Source organism: Taudactylus pleione, unplaced genomic scaffold, assembly GCF_031769625.1.
Source record: "Taudactylus pleione unplaced genomic scaffold, aTauple2 ptg001084l, whole genome shotgun sequence".
Lineage (NCBI taxonomy): Eukaryota > Metazoa > Chordata > Amphibia > Anura > Myobatrachidae > Taudactylus > Taudactylus pleione.
In genome coordinates, this window is record NW_028285485.1 from 269,139 (window position 1) to 284,765 (window position 15,627).

Here is a 15,627-nt window from a genome sequence, read left to right on the forward strand (position 1 = left end):
GGGCTCCCTTGAGATTATTATTTGTCTTTTGTTTACTTGTGTTTTTTTTTCTTTATTTATTTATTTAGCAGCTCATTCATTATATTTTCTTTCTTTTTGCTTCACTTTTTTTTTGCGCCAAAACAAGCAGATCAGGACTTGGCGGGGAAATGGGGATTCTGCCCCCGCCCTCCCCCATTCAAAGCACATCTGAGCGCTCTCTCTCTCTCTCTCTCTCTCTCTCTCCACAGGGCGGCAGCCAATCAGGCCACTGAAGCCGCTGCCGCGGCGCCCCGCCCACCCAGTGACTGACAGGCGTGCCCAGCCAGTCGCGTGACAGCAGCTTTCCCACGCTGACCAATCACAGGCACTTCGGGGGATCGTTCCAAAAGCAGCAGACAGCGTGGGGGGGGGGGGTTAGGTTAATACACACAAGTAGACGCCAATTCGTCAGTAAAGTTGAGTTCTTCACATACTACTGCTCCGTACGGTAACGGGGGTCAGCTATTTGCGGGAGGTAACGTTCGGGTAGAGTTAGCCGTCGGTCACGTAGCAGTGAGGCTATATATGGTTTAGTCCACCCCTACAAGCTGACGGTGGTACATTCCGGAGGCGGTATAAGGCCGTGTTCCTGGCGCGCTGGCCTCATTAGGCGGAGAGGGAAGTGTCGCGGTGTGTTGTGATCGCTCCGGCAGGATAAGCGCTGACAGTCACCATGTATAAGCCTCTGAGAAGCCGGTTGGGTGAGCGCAGGTAAGCACCGCACAGTGTGACGTCGTCTGGCCGGTCCTGTATGGTCACCGGTCTTCTAGGGGTTACCCGAGGCCAGGTGGGTGAGCATGGGGCTGTGTAAACCGGTGCGGGCTATGGGGTAAATGTCGACCTGGCTCAGTGAGCAAGGGCATCTGCTGGCCAGGAGGAAGCTCTTTGTGCTCGCTGGGTACCCCATCCCACAGGCCCCACTGTCCCCATAGGGTGGTAGGGTTCCCGCCCGGCTGCTTCCTATAGTCTGATCACTTTGTTTATTTTAGTACCAGATTATTTTCTGTGTGTGTATATATATATATTTCTGCATGTGTCCTGTTGTGTATCCTAAACTCTTAACTAATTCACTATGTACATGCTGTCTATCTACATTGTGTACTCTACCTGTTTAAATCTTCAATATTAATTTATATACAATCTGCATGTCTGACTTGCAAGTAGCTATATGTATGTGTGTTTGTATACCCAGAATGTTTTGGGTGTGAGTAGTATTTGTATGTGTGTATATGTGTGTATGTATATATATATATATATATATATATATGTATGTATATATGTGTGTGTGTGTGTGTGTTAATTTACGAGTATATATTTTTCTCCCATGTTCAGAGCAAAACCTTTTAAGGTACCAATTTTTGTATTTTCAGGTCTCCACCACCCACTAGTTGGTCTCGGGGATGCAGTCAGGAGTCAGATTATTACTTTAAGCGTCGCGAGGATGAAATGGGCTCAGATGACGCAAAGCCCGTTAGAGAGCCAAGCAGATGCCCTGATAGGTAATACATACTCACCCCCCCCCCCCCCCCATGGTGCCTGTACTATGTGGGCAGCACAATGTTTTTGCGGCCAGGCCTTGAAGCTTTTGTCATGTGTAGTATTTTATGCCTATAAAGTTCTGTATTGTCATGGCAGCCATTTTGTCTCTACAGTGCCTAAACTAGTGACTGGTAACTAGATGAGCATTGGTAAGTTTTGTACTATGTACAGGCCGTGTAGGTGCCATGATCTCAAAGCTGTTTTAAAAAAAAAAAAAAAAAAAAAAAATTTAATTTGCTCTATGGTACTTGGTGTTTACGTTGGCTAGTGTAACTTGCACCAGCCATAGACTGCCTATTAGTGTAGCCATTCTATAAGGCTGAATACACCCTAGGTGACCTGCCAATGCAACGCCTGAAGGTGCGACTGAACAGTATATCCAGCGGTCAGTACACACTGCAGGATCTGGCGAATGACCCTGATGTATCGTTGACCTGCGCTATGCACCTTCTTGGCGTCAGCAGCTGTTATATCCGATTGGCGTCCGAAATGGAGAATTGAGCTGATGTATGAGAGCTCAAGTCTCTCTATTGAACGATAATCATTCAAAGTAGTAATTACATTGGTTGATTGGAATGATTATCGCTTAAGGTGCATACACTGAATGATTCATTTCAACGATGTTTCCTACATTGTTCCGTGTAGTCAATGAATGACCGAAGATGCGTTTTCTCGCTGAACGATATTGGCTATCGTCCATGCATGCAGGCCAACTTGGACGATATCGTTCTCTCCATAGGGATCCGCGATCGTTTATCGTGGGTCCTTGGTGGTTTTTGGGTGTGGATGCATCCAGCACACCAGGATTTTTAAAGGGAAATCGTTCAGCGATATCGTTATCTCTGATTATTCCATGTGTACCCAGCATATAAGTGTATGGCCAGCCTTAAGCTAGGTACAAACTATACAATTTTTGTGTAGACCGGTAATAATGGGTAGTTTGCCCGATAAATGTGTAAGATGCGCCAGGTCCTGATAGTCTGTTTAAGACCCATAGGATTGGTTCCTGATGTAGCGTGTTGCACACGTCTTTCACATAGTTTTGGTATACTTCAGAAAATAATGTATGGACCTCGGCAGATGTCTAGTTGGCATTGCCCTACGGAGATCAGATAATTTAGATACAAAGGCTTAGAACTATTCTATTCGGTGGTGAACATCTGTTGATTTCGGGATCTTTTTGGTCAGTCAGAATCTAGTTTCCAGTGTTTATCACATCTTAGTGTTATATGGTAAGGCTTGATCTAGCTCAGCAATGAGGGAACATGTGGGCTAGGATGCAGCCCTTTGTTCTAGTAGTATCCCACACCACCCCCCTGGGATAAAATGCCCCAGAAAAGTTTGGGAGCTACTGGGTTACCTGTGTCTAATTTTTCCAGTGTTTAATTTGCTTGTGTGCATGTAGTGCAGCGCTAAACTCTTTATTTTATGTTCAGGTGTCCACCACCGTCCCGTTGGTCTCAGGGACGCAAGCGGCATTCGGATGGTAACTTTAGGCGCCATAATGATGAAGAATCCACCATCTTCGATGACGAAAAGCATGCAGGAGAGTCAAACACACGTCCTGACAGGTAAGATATTTTGCACTACATTTGTGTGTTGTAGTTTTCAGTAAAGCTGTAAAGCCCTCATACGTTTATTATCTATAAGTAACGCGTTAAGTACCTCCTTAAGAATTGGAGTTCCTCCTTTGTAGGTATCCTCAGAATCGCTACTGTAATACCGTACTGAAAGGCAAACACGGATGGCTTTCCACGTTTACTGCACGGCTTAATTCAGTGACGTACGCAAACCCGATGGTTTACATAAATCTACGCTGTTTGTCGATCTGTACTGCACATGTGCAGGTTTATCTCTGAGATGATGGATGTGCAGGGGCCAGTGGCTGTGGATACAGCTGTCCTGGCAACATGAGAACATCAGCCAACCTGGCGGTTACTCAGATGTCCCATGTTCATGTAGATATCTGATGCTGCGTCTTGGGTGTAGTAGCCAATCACAAGCAGGCATTGGCAGATGTTTTTCAATTAGAAGCCTCCCGCTTTTACCATATTTGCACACCTGATGCTGCACGTTTAGTGTCCATCTGTCAGACATGTAATGACGAGGTGCTTGTTTCTCTGCTCCACTGTATTATGATATAATTATGGTTGCACTGAAAAGGTACTCAGTGAGCAAGCTCTGCATGGTCTCATCCACTTAAGCCGCATATACACTACACAACTATTGGTACAATGCACCGGCTCCACCGCAGCTAGTTCTGCCCCTGTGCTCAGTGCAGCTCAACTGCCGGGAGGTGGGGGATTTTTACCGGGCGCACCGTCTGTCAAAGCGTGGGGAGAGCACTGGTCTTCCAATGTCAATCCCTAAGATGGGTGCACATTACTGCATTTTGTGCTTGTTCTACCAGGCTGACATCTCGGCATTCCTTTCCTACCAGCTTCACCACCCCGGAAAGCCACAAGCCGGTGTCGAGATGTAAAGACTGGGGCACTGTAGTGGAAGAGGAAGAGTCATTGAAGGAAACTGTGGAAAAAGATTTGGCCAGGTATGATGCAGCTCAGTAATACACAATGCGCTTCTCCGTTCTGAAGTCATAATTGTTTATATAGCATCATATTTTGCATTGCTGTACAGTGTACTTCATAGTCTCTCTTCTCAATGGAGTGTAGTCTAAAATCTTGACTACACACAATTGGGGTCTAATATGTCAGAACTACCAGTACATCTTTGTACGAGAGGAAACCTGTACAAACATGGAGAACATACAAACAACGCACAGATGAGTGCCTGCTGGTCAGTATTAGGAATGCATTAGCTTAGGTGCTAAATATTTAATTGGCCTCATGGCATTTTATAGAAGGGGTGACCAATCTCTGTCCCAAAGGTCCCATTGTCCTTGTGCAAAGGTGTCTCCATTACTGTCACACTATAATACTTACATGTGGTCCTTGTGGACAGTTTGGCCACCCTGTATAATGGTATGCAGTAAGCGTTCTCAGCTTCAGTCCTCTCAATATCACCAGCAGGTCATGTTTTGCGGAGGTCTTTAACCATGCACAGGTGAGTCTGTTTGCTGGGTCAGAAATGTTTCCATCTGCTTCCACACAGAAATCCTCAAATCATGACCTGCGAGGACCTTTAGGGTTGAGAACCAGCCTCCGGGTGAGGCTTACACCTTTAACAGATCACATTTCCTGTTTCAGGTACAAGCGGAAGCTGCTTATTAATGATTTTGGTACAAGAGAGAGGAGAGCGTCGTCTGCAAGGTAAGGCTTTTATCTCTTAACTGCAAACTTATTGCTAGATGTTATTTAGCAAAGCAAACCTGAACATTTCTTTAGGGTTTGTATCTTGTATTGCGGTACATGCCTAAACCTGGCATGTCTGCTAAAGGTAGCCCCTGCTCTTTTGTCCAACTAAGATCCTCCGTGTAATGAGGCAGAGTAGATTACTAGATTTGATCTCCCTGCATTTGTTAGTTTCCCTTCATACCACTGTTGCCATCACTGTGTTCAGCACTGCGGTGACTATTGTGACCTGGGACCCCTTTCTCCAATCGCTGCCTGTTGCTGTGTCTTCATCTGTGGTTCTGCTGCCTCACCCAGCAGTTACTGTACTCCTGAGCATACTGCTGGGTGTTTCCAGTACTTACTGTATGGCCAGAAGTCTACAGAAATTGTATAAAGGTATTAAAGGACTATTAAACATGTCCGTGTTAGATGCATGATACGCAGGAAGTTGCGTTTATAGCAGAGATGGGCGATAACCTGCCCTCCAGCTGCTGTTGACCTACATATCCTAGCATGCCCTGATAGCAAATCTGTGGCAGGGCATGCTGTTATGTATAGTCCCATAGCAGCTGGTAGGGCCTCTTGCCCACGCCTTGTTTATAGACTTTGGTATTGTTAGTGACTTGCTAATATACTTCATGGGGACTGGTTGTGTGCTCCATAGGATTTAACAGTTTCCAGGTGGCTTGTTTAATATGAGGGATTTTGTTTTTTCTTATCTGGTTGTGCTAACGTTCTGCTGTTTGCAGCTCAGATTCAAAGGACTCTTCTACTCCTGGGGAAATGGAAACAGACCAGGATGTTCTCACTAGAAGACAGAAGCAGATCAATTATGGGAAAAACACAAATGCATATGACCTATACCTAAAAGCTGTGCCAAGGTATGAGCTGTGCATCTAAACAATGAATCCTCCAGATCTGTAGATTGGACACATGGGTAACGGGAGTTCAGTAGTTTGGGCGCAGTGATCCAATCAGAGCTCGGCCTGCTCACAAGTGGTTACTATTGGGGCTACTCCAATGGGGGCAGTCTCTTAAAATCTTGACCTGCATTCAGTCAAGTAACGTTTGCTTCTGCTGAACCTTTCTGTTGGAGAGGAAAATAGTACATGCCATCCTGCTATAGACAAGATAAATACAAACTTGAACTTAAGACAATCAGACAATGTAACAGTGGGAAATCCAGTCATTAAAAAATACAACATGCATAGTTCCAGTATTCCTGTAGTTGTTGTTCTAGTCCAATGATAATAGTGGCTGCTTCAGGTTTAATCATTCTAAAAGGATAGGTAAGAGGTGTGCGTTTCCTTTTGGCGCGAACACCTTAATGTACATTATAAAACTAACCTTGGTACGAAAGCGCACATTGAAAGAGTAATTACCTAATAGGCATAAAGACACGTATATCAAAATACATTCACTTTATTTACTATATATTACCCTTATCCCAGCTACACACTAGATATGTTGTCGGGTGACAGATCTAGCACATCGTCTGGTGTGTACACGCTATGTCGCTGACTATGCTCGCTCCAGCGTGTCGTCTGCGACATCGCAAAGGTCTGACTGGCAACATAGTTGGCGAGAGGGCCAAGCTGCCGAATGCGGCATGGTCGCTGCTGGCATCGGCAAGAGTGTACACACTTGCAGATGCCGGCACCCCACCCCCCACTAGTGTGTACTGGCCTTCAAAGGAATGAAATTCTTCAATGATAGAAGCCCAATATATGGTACAAAAAGGATGTTCATACCAGATAAACACGGGGGGGCCCCATGACCACCTGACCCTGGAACCTCCAGATTTTTTTATAAGGGGATGGAGACATGGGCCCAAATGCAGAAGTCCTGGTACCCTTTCTAGAAGGATTCAGTCATCTCCAACGTGTTTTGACCTGCAACTGGAGCTTCCTCCAAATCCACTTTATCAATTGTAAAAGGGATGCAGTTTTATAACTGGATTATAAGAGATGGAGAGAGGTCTGGTCTGGAATGAGAATAAATGTTGGAGACCTGGTTTCCATAGTGATGAAACGACAACTGTTCATGTAACTTGTTGGCTGACTAGTGGCTGATTCTGTTAGGTTTAAACTGGGTTGAATTGATTGTAACACTATCCAGTTGTCTCCCAAAGGCAAACGCGATCAGTATATTTATACTTGGGGTTCGCTTGGGTTTATGTTGTAGGAACATCGCACCGAAAGCGGGAGGTATTAGGGCAGGTTCTCCTGGCATCTGTTGCATGTCATGTTAACCAGCAGTTATTGAGTTAAGATACAAAGAGGTCTTTCAATAGTTGGTACACTGTGGCGAACTGAGTAACAGTGTAACTGGGGTAAGCATGGAATAGACTTGCCATATAAGGGAATAGGATTTTATCGATTGGTAAAAAGGAGGTGCTCTTTGGGGCTAAGTATGTTATTGGTAAAGGCTGCTGGTGCGGGCTTCTGACTTATACCCGGCACATCTCTGCAAGCCACCAATATTTCATTATTCCTCCCCAAAGGGATGTGCATGCATCTGATCGTACTGTAATGCCCCAATGATCAGTGCGGCTGACAAGCACTCATCCCAGGGAATTGATAATGGGCACTTCAATGCTAACAAGTTTCTTTAGTCCCTCTTGCTATAATCTTACAATGATGGCCTATAAATGTATTCTGGATATTAATTGCAGTCCTAACGTATTGGTGGCAAGTGAGGCTGAAATATGATGTAGTAAAGGTGTGGTAACACTGGTCTGTGGACTGGTCTTGTTCTCACACTTTAAAAAAAATGGGCTGGTGCAGACACCGATGTGTATTTTAATGTATCCAAATGGGACACTGATTTTGTCTATACTGAGCCATACAACTAGAGAGGACCTGTTTTGGAACCATTGTCAGCCCACAACCTCTAGTATGGTCATGGATCTAATGGTTACATTCTTTCATGAGATCCTGCTCTAATTTTAAGAGTTGAAGAAAAGCGCTTAAAACTATTGTTTTCCCCCTGAATTTAACAGGCACACAAGACAGCCCGGTGTTCATCCGCGAACCCCTAACAAGTTTAAAAAATACAGCCGCAGGTCTTGGGACCAGCAGATTAAGCTTTGGCGTATTGCGCTACACGCATGGGATCCTGTTGAGGAAGGCGACGACCTGCAGCCATTGTAAGTACTTCCAGTTATGGGGTTTTGGGGTTTTAGACTTCTGTAAACAATTATGATTAACGGTTGCGCTAATCACCACAACTAGACCGAAAATAGAAGTGTACCATAACTTTGTATGTGTATTTCATGAGCTAATCACGATTGATGGTACTGAGAAAATTCTTGTTTTCCTGTATACAGTCCGGACTTGCTGTCGTAATCCCATCCATGGGCATGCAGTAGTCTATGATAGTGATCACAGTACCAATGATGTAAATATCTGATTTCAGGGTCTATTCCTTGGTAAGATCAGACTTGGAGAACCACAAAATCCAAGAAAGTGTAAACTGAATAAAATCTATGTACAATGAGGGGAACTTGCTGCAGTTACTGATGACAATGGAGGCTAATTGCTCTAAATTACTTTATTCAAGATTGTGATATTCTGGTAATGTGTATTTGCAAGCAGGGCCGTAGCTAGGGTAGTGTGGCCAGTGCCATCGCACCACAGGGCAGGGGGCGCTGTTTGGGCTTGTCAATTTTCTGTTTATGATCATTCTTGCTTGTAGCTTCCTCTTTTCTTCATCTCCAGCATCTCCTGGCCTCCCCTATCTCTTCCTTGGCCCTTCCCCATGAAGACATGACCCTTTTTTGGGTGCATTATATCCCTTTGAAAAATGAGGGGGGCGCCAATACTCTTTCTGGCACAGGGCACCAAAAAGTCTAGTTACGGCTCTGCTTGCAAGTATAACATCACTGACTTATACACTGCAAACCTACAGAGTCCTGTATACTGTACATACTGTAATTGTTCCTGTAGCATGCACAACACCGCCATACCGTGTTACAGTAGAAAATACTGGCTCTACAGTACTGACAGAGGATATTTTAGTAGAAGTTAATTTGTCTAATGAGACTTTTATAGAAAATTGTCCTGTTTCACAATTAGGTTATATTTTCAGGGCAGCAGCAGGGTATAGTGGCTGTCCCAGACATCCCCAGGTTCCTATCACATTGCTGGCCAATTCTGCCCCAGTACAGTGTTCAATATTAAAACTTGTGTATAGCTGAATGCAGCCTTTATAGGAGGAAATGCTGCCACCAGGTGTTTCCTTTATGTAAGTGCAGGGGGAGGGATTCTTCCATTCTCCCTGCTTGCTGGTGAAGGCCCCTGTCATGCAACTGATTGGTGTTACCAGTGATCGAAGTGAGAATGTTGAAGTGGGGTTATGGAAGTCTTCGTTAAAATCCCACCCCACACACTTCCCTCCACCCAACCCCTGCAGCTCACACTACATACTTCCCTCTTACTCACTGTACCTGTCCAGAGTCTGCGGTTACAGAGTCTGGGTTCTCCTCCCGTTCCCCCCGGCTGGCAGTGGAGCTTTGCTGGCAGATTAGCATCTTCCTTCCAGGCTTTAGACTTTGTACCGGCTGCGAACCAAATAGTTGCAGCTGTGTGGTAGCTTCTGATTGGCTGCAGGTCTGCAGGCTGTGATTGGCTAGCGGCCGGCACCAAATCAAAATGGCCACCGCTGATGATTCTCAAGTCCTTAATTTCCTGCCGGTCTGATTGGTCACAGTCGGCGCCATGTTTGTAGTACTGTAGCCACATCTGTCAGGTTGCCGGCACCCTCACCTCATGCTCGGTCAGGCCAGCGCTGCTTAGAGGTGGATACCCCAGTGGGACACATCTCCACATTATGCCACAGCAGCTCTTTAGCTCCCTGCACCGACTGAGTTGGGACACTGGCTGAAGTAGCGGTGTGGCATACCGATGTATACCGGAACACCATTCCCTCTTACATAAACATTGTAAAAGGGAATTGTTCAGATTGCATAAGGATTTAATGATATGGAGGTAAAGTAATGCACACTGGTAACATTAGGGTATGATACATGGGCAGACCATAGAGTCCTAGCACTGAGCACTGTAGCCTCTGTGTGCTGTGGTAGACTAACTGACACAACGTCTTTTCCTTTTACAGTACTGAAGACATGGTCTGCACAACAGAGGAAACCACAGCTGATGATCTCCTTGTAAGTAGAGTAAATAACAATATATCTAAGTTTGTCCGTGTCAGCATATGCCAGGCCCACATGCCCCCCTGTTGGCACAATGGTAGCCTTCTGCTGGTGCTCTTCTGACACTGGTAGGAATGTTTGGTTGGGGGGGAGAATTGAGCCATGGCTGAGATGGGACATTGTCTATTTTATATATTTAAATACCAGGATTTATTTTTAAATGAACTAGAGCAAGCGAATTACATAACTTGATGGAAGAATTGTCTAAAGCCCATAATTTATTTTTTTTCCCTTCTGGGTTGTATAGTTTTTGGGGACCCAGGTGTGGTATACAGGGTGGGTGAAGGTTGTATGTTGGCTTCTGTCTTGGAAATATTAATTTTGTCTGAAAATATAGTGGCTGTCCCAGACATCCCCAGGTTCCTATCACATTGCTGGCCAATTCGGCCCTAGTACAGTGTTCAATATTAAAACTTGTATATATCTGAATGCAGCCTCTATAGGAGGAAATGCTGCCACCAGGTGTTTCCTGGTGTTGGGAATCATTTGGCGGCTTTACAATAACTGTCTGTATTATAGTGGCTTGGACTGGTGGTAAACCTAGAATGTTTTTTTAGATGTAAAGTTCCTATCCTTTTATAGTGAGTCATGGTGGTCCTCTGTGGAAACGCCCTTTTGCTAGAAGATTGCATGATTACAGAATGGCTGGATACATCGGGCGCTTGTTGTGGTTACATGTATGGCACTTTCTGGTACTCGTGAGATTACTTTTCACCTAGAGCTAGTTATGTTTTACTTGCATTTGCTTGAGAATAAAATCAAAAGGAGAATTATTGCTTCTCCAATGTTATAGTAGCTGCTTACAGTCACGGGCACTGGGTGCCCAAATGCCACCAGTCCTTTGTTTTGAAATGTTTGCAGTGGAAATCAAATCTGGTTCTTATCATACTGTGTATGTATTGGGGTTATGCGTTCTGCATTTCTATTTTCATGCAGTGATTCTTTGTTCATGCCCGTTAGATTTGTACATTTTTAAATTTCTTATAAATAAATATGCAATTAAAAAAGAAAAATAGATGGCTGGTCATTATATTGTCAGAGTATACATAAGGGCTGGAACCAGAAACTTACTAGTGGATATGGTGAAGCAGTTACGGCTGTATGCCTACTGTTTGCCCACAATCTCCCTGTGCCCTGAATGGATATTTAACTTTACTACACTGGCATCTATGAGCAGTACACTGACACAACGCATGCAAGTATTTCCCACTCATTCAGGTCACACTTTCTGTTCAGTTTACAGGCACTCCCACCAAGGTCCGAAAAGTTGACGCAGAAGGAGACTTTGATCTGGACGCCTGCTTACAAGATGCAGGTGATGCCCAATGGCTGAACTAGGCGTTACAGTCCGACATGGTTACAGTTCCTCCAAAGCTTGTATGCACTGTACATAAGTGTTCCTGTAAGTTCCCAGAGGCTGACGCTCTAACCTGATGCTCATTCTGCAGACTTTGGACTCAGTGGCCATCTATTCAAGATATTAGTGCTGGCAGCTATATCTTAAAGCACTTGATACCGGAATAGCAGAGTTGTTTGTCCGTTGTCACTGGATGACTATGCTGGATTAGCAAAACTGAAGAGCGGATGCATCTTTTAACAGGCCTTAAAGGACAACACTCTGGAGAACAGTCTCCTGGTTAAGCTTTGTCATTAAACAAGTTGGTTGTCTCAGGTAATCTTAGAACTTTAGTTTGCTCCATATTTAATAGGCTTGTGGTGGTCACTTCTCGATCTCTTAGCATTATCACTCTGCTGTTTTGCAGCGTTTTCAAAGAATATTTCCCAGAGAGAACCTCACTCTTCCTGCTTTTTGGTTTCTTCTGTGGTGTTAATGGGTTACCCTTTTTCCTAATAGCTTGTGTTTTTAAGCCATTTGCCCTTAATATAAAGTGCTATTAAATCTATTCTCAGTCGGCCGTTGTAGAAGAGTCCACATAAGAGATAATGGGGCAGTGCCCAGATAAGACTTCCATCTATTAAAAGACTTGGTTTTTAAACCCAGAGACTAATTGGTTTGTGCTTGCCACCCTGTGCTTATCATCGCAATTGTCTTTTAAACACCTACCAGCTCAGGCTTATGAACAAAAAGAAAAACAAAAGTTGAATGATTTTTAAGAATGTCCGGTTTCTGCAAATGACTGAGATAGGTATCTGCTCCAATTAAATCGTAAGATTGTAGGTGGAAAGGAAATGTATTTCATAGCTGTGTGCACACAATGGTGAACTCCCTTTCCTTGGAAATTCTAAATGGAAACCGCTACTTGCAATCCTTAATTTCTCTTGTACATAAAACAAATTTCTGTGAGCAGGAACTCTCCAATAATCCCGGATAGCTGCGGCTAGATTGCCATGTAATGGATACTACTTCATACTGTCCCAAACAGGCCACTGCAAAGCTATGGCCCTATATATATTCATACCAGGGCACATGTATTGCTGGTCCCGCTTACCCAATACTCTAGCGACTTCTCCGGTAACTATGCAATGACTGCTAGATATGAGTGTAATTATGTTGTGCTTCAGTAGAGATCCGGAGAGCAATCTTATTAGTGGCCATATGCTGCCAAATGTTCCATGTTTAGCTGGGCTCAACGATGGGGTCAGCATTGCTACTTTTCCTGCTCACTGTGCTGGGGTGCAAGGAAAATGTCAATGTTTCTGCCCGTGATGTGCTGTCCTGGAGCTGCACATCACGCCTAAACCCCTAATGGAAATGTCCCTATTGTCTGATGTGACTGGCACTTTTTGGGTTTTACACTAGATCATGTAAGCCAGGGGCAGCATTACATTGAGTGAAGCTAGATGTCTCCATAAAGCTTCAGGCTGGGTACACGCTACGATATATCGTTCCAACGTGGATCTGAACACTGTCATACACATCGTACGTCCAATCTGTTCATTGCATTGTCCCAACTGCTGTCCTGCACAGCAGATGGGACAATGCAATGAACGACTCGGTGCGTTTGCATGTAACGTCACGTTGCGCTGTTGTACACTAGATTGTGCGGTGTACGGCGCGAGCAAGGTATCGTTACATAGGAATTGCACAGGCGCGTGGTGTGTACCAAGCTTACGTCTATCCCAATTGCCCAAATTGAAGCAGGAAGAATGATCTAACTGCCTCTCAATTTGCTCATACACCCTTTAAAATGGTAACCTGGATACAGCGTCACGCTGCCCATACACATACATAGAGGTATGTGGCATAATCTGAAATCTGGGCCATACTGCTATTGTCATTTGGTATCAGGACAAGGAACCAGGCTTCCTGATTGGCTTGTACTAAATCAGTGTGGTTGGTCCCATCACATACCAGTAACACCTAGTGCAGCTTGGTCTATGGACGCAGTACTGTAGGTGTTATACTGGGTATATACTATGCGAAACATCGTTCATATAGCCGATGAACAATATATCGTGCGTTGACTCGTGTGTACGCATGGTATCAGAATGACAGATGCGATAGTGTGGGCGGCCAATACACCGATCGCCCGTACACTGGCCTCAGGAGTTGCTGACATCAGAACTGCGTGGGCTAATTTAAATGCACGCCCAGGTGTAATATCTGGCCAGGCCCATTGAATGCCCATGTTGTAGGTGTATAGCTTGCCATATTACCTGTATGGTTGGCTGGTAAAGTGTGTACCCTGTATGCACAAAGCCTACAATGATCAATCTACAAGTGGGTGTGGTACTGACTTCTATTTGTCCCATCTGATAAGAGTTGTGAGATTTGTGACCTATTAACATTGTTGGTAAATGACAAACCTATACAACGAACACCAGTCAAGACGATGTGAAACCGGTTTCCAGTTAGATATTTCGTCCTTGTGAGCAGTAGCTGGTGTCTGTCTTGTACCAGACAACGAACTTTAATTTGGTTAATATTTCAAGAACTGCAAACTTGCCCATTACACGTCTGCTAAACATCAGCCCTCATCTTTCTAGCACAGGGACGGCTATAACCCTGCTCTACATGACAGAATTAATATTTGGCAAACTAGGGGCTTGTCTGGATCCAGCGGTCTGTAACCTATTTACTAAGACTTGCAGTAAGTTGTCGGCTTTACCCGTCGCTTCTTCCATAACATAACCGTACAGTGCGTGTATCGGGAAAGACTCGTTCACAATGACTTGTTAGCACAGCTTTGCTCTGGTCTGTAACATTGCTTCGTGTAAGCTGCCTGGTCCGTTTTAGAATGTGAGCAGATGCTGACTCAATGTATATATTGTCTGCTTCAATGTACATATCCGCTTGCTGTGATTTCATACTGCATATATTTAAATGATTTTTTTTTTTTTTTTAAATAGCCATGCTTGATGTACAATTGTAAATGCACCCGGTGTACATGCCGCTGTATACTGTCCTGTTAATAGTTCCTTTGTAACAGATTTTCAAAATAAAACCGGTTCTAGTTTTCTGTGGCTCCCCGTCTTACTCATAAGGAAATGATGTAGCAATGCCTCTTACCTCACACTTGTTGCCTCATTGGTTTTGTTTACACCATTTATTAGATCTAAAATTTGAATCTCAAATGTATGATCGCTGCCAGAATAAATGTGTTTATAGGTTAGTAAATGTGTCATATTATCTATGGCTTTGAATGGTTTCTTTCCTCCTATTGGGTGATGCTGGACTGGTGGGGGGGGGGGGGGGGGTACGTAGGTTCATTCTGGAGTTAATGGCACTGTGGGTAGGAAGTGTGCCCAACTCTGCAGCTTATGAATGGCCTACATAGGAAGTTTGAGGCTTTAGAACATAATGCAAGAGCTTGTGGACACAGGAGAGGTGTTGCCATTCTTTTCAGCACCTGAGTAAGGACCAGGTTATACAAGTTGGGATTATAAGGGGTATTTCAATGAAATGTGATATTTAATAATTGTCCCCATCACACTTTGCACTGAAGTTGGGGGAAGCAGCTTATGGTGCCTAGTGCTGGGTGTTTATCTGTGATGACCCGCACTACATCATAAGAGACAGGTACTAGTTTAGTCCTAGTTGTTGAACATTGCAGCCAATTGAATAGCTCTGGGCACACAATTACTATGGCTGATTGCCTTTGAAGCAAAGTGCATCTAACAGGGGTATTCAATATGGGTGCGATAACAACATCGTTTTTTGCGTTAATATCACTTGTTTTAGTTTTACACCGTATGCAATTTCAAAGACTTATCGCAGTTTTGAAAAGTCTTTGATAAAAAACGGTGATAACTTTTCACCATTGAATAGGTGTCGAAAAAAAGTGCAGAATTGAGGTTTAGGGGTGCAGGCTTAAAAAAAAAAATAGCCTGCACCCCTGAGATTGACATTTAAAAAAGAACTGTCAAAAAAAAGTTTTTTTAAAAAAAATAGGGACACCCCAAAAAATTTATTTAAAAATTGGGGTGCAAAAAAAAAAGGGAAAATATTGTTAAACAATAGGGAAATAGGTTCAGGGCTATTCTGCAAGTATGCGGCAGATGTTTTCTAGAATAGATTTATAGCGGCAGGTGCACAAATGCAGAATTTTAAATAAATTACTTTAGGGACACCAAAATATGCTAGTCCCCATTTCTTCTTCA

The 15,627-nt window shown here is 43.9% G+C and overlaps 1 protein-coding gene across 3 annotated transcripts; it reads left to right on the forward strand.

Moving 5' to 3' along the window:
- Nucleotides 1-410: 410 nt before the first annotated feature.
- Nucleotides 411-14,484, forward strand: SLBP (stem-loop histone mRNA binding protein). 3 transcript variants are annotated; one of them, XM_088461637.1, is made up of 9 exons: nt 411-732; nt 1,392-1,520; nt 2,997-3,131; nt 3,971-4,108; nt 4,767-4,829; nt 5,603-5,734; nt 7,855-8,001; nt 9,969-10,020; nt 11,302-14,484. In XM_088461637.1, the coding sequence occupies exons 1-9, from the start codon at nt 695-697 to the stop codon at nt 11,401-11,403; spliced, it is 936 nt and encodes a 311-aa protein (XP_088317763.1). In that variant the 5' UTR covers nt 411-694; the 3' UTR covers nt 11,404-14,484. The 3 variants fall into 3 exon arrangements, with proteins under 3 accessions (XP_088317763.1, XP_088317764.1, XP_088317765.1); XM_088461638.1 differs by having other exon boundaries at nt 416-732; nt 4,001-4,108; XM_088461639.1 differs by lacking the exon at nt 411-732 and adding an exon at nt 733-808.
- Nucleotides 14,485-15,627: the final 1,143 nt, after the last annotated feature.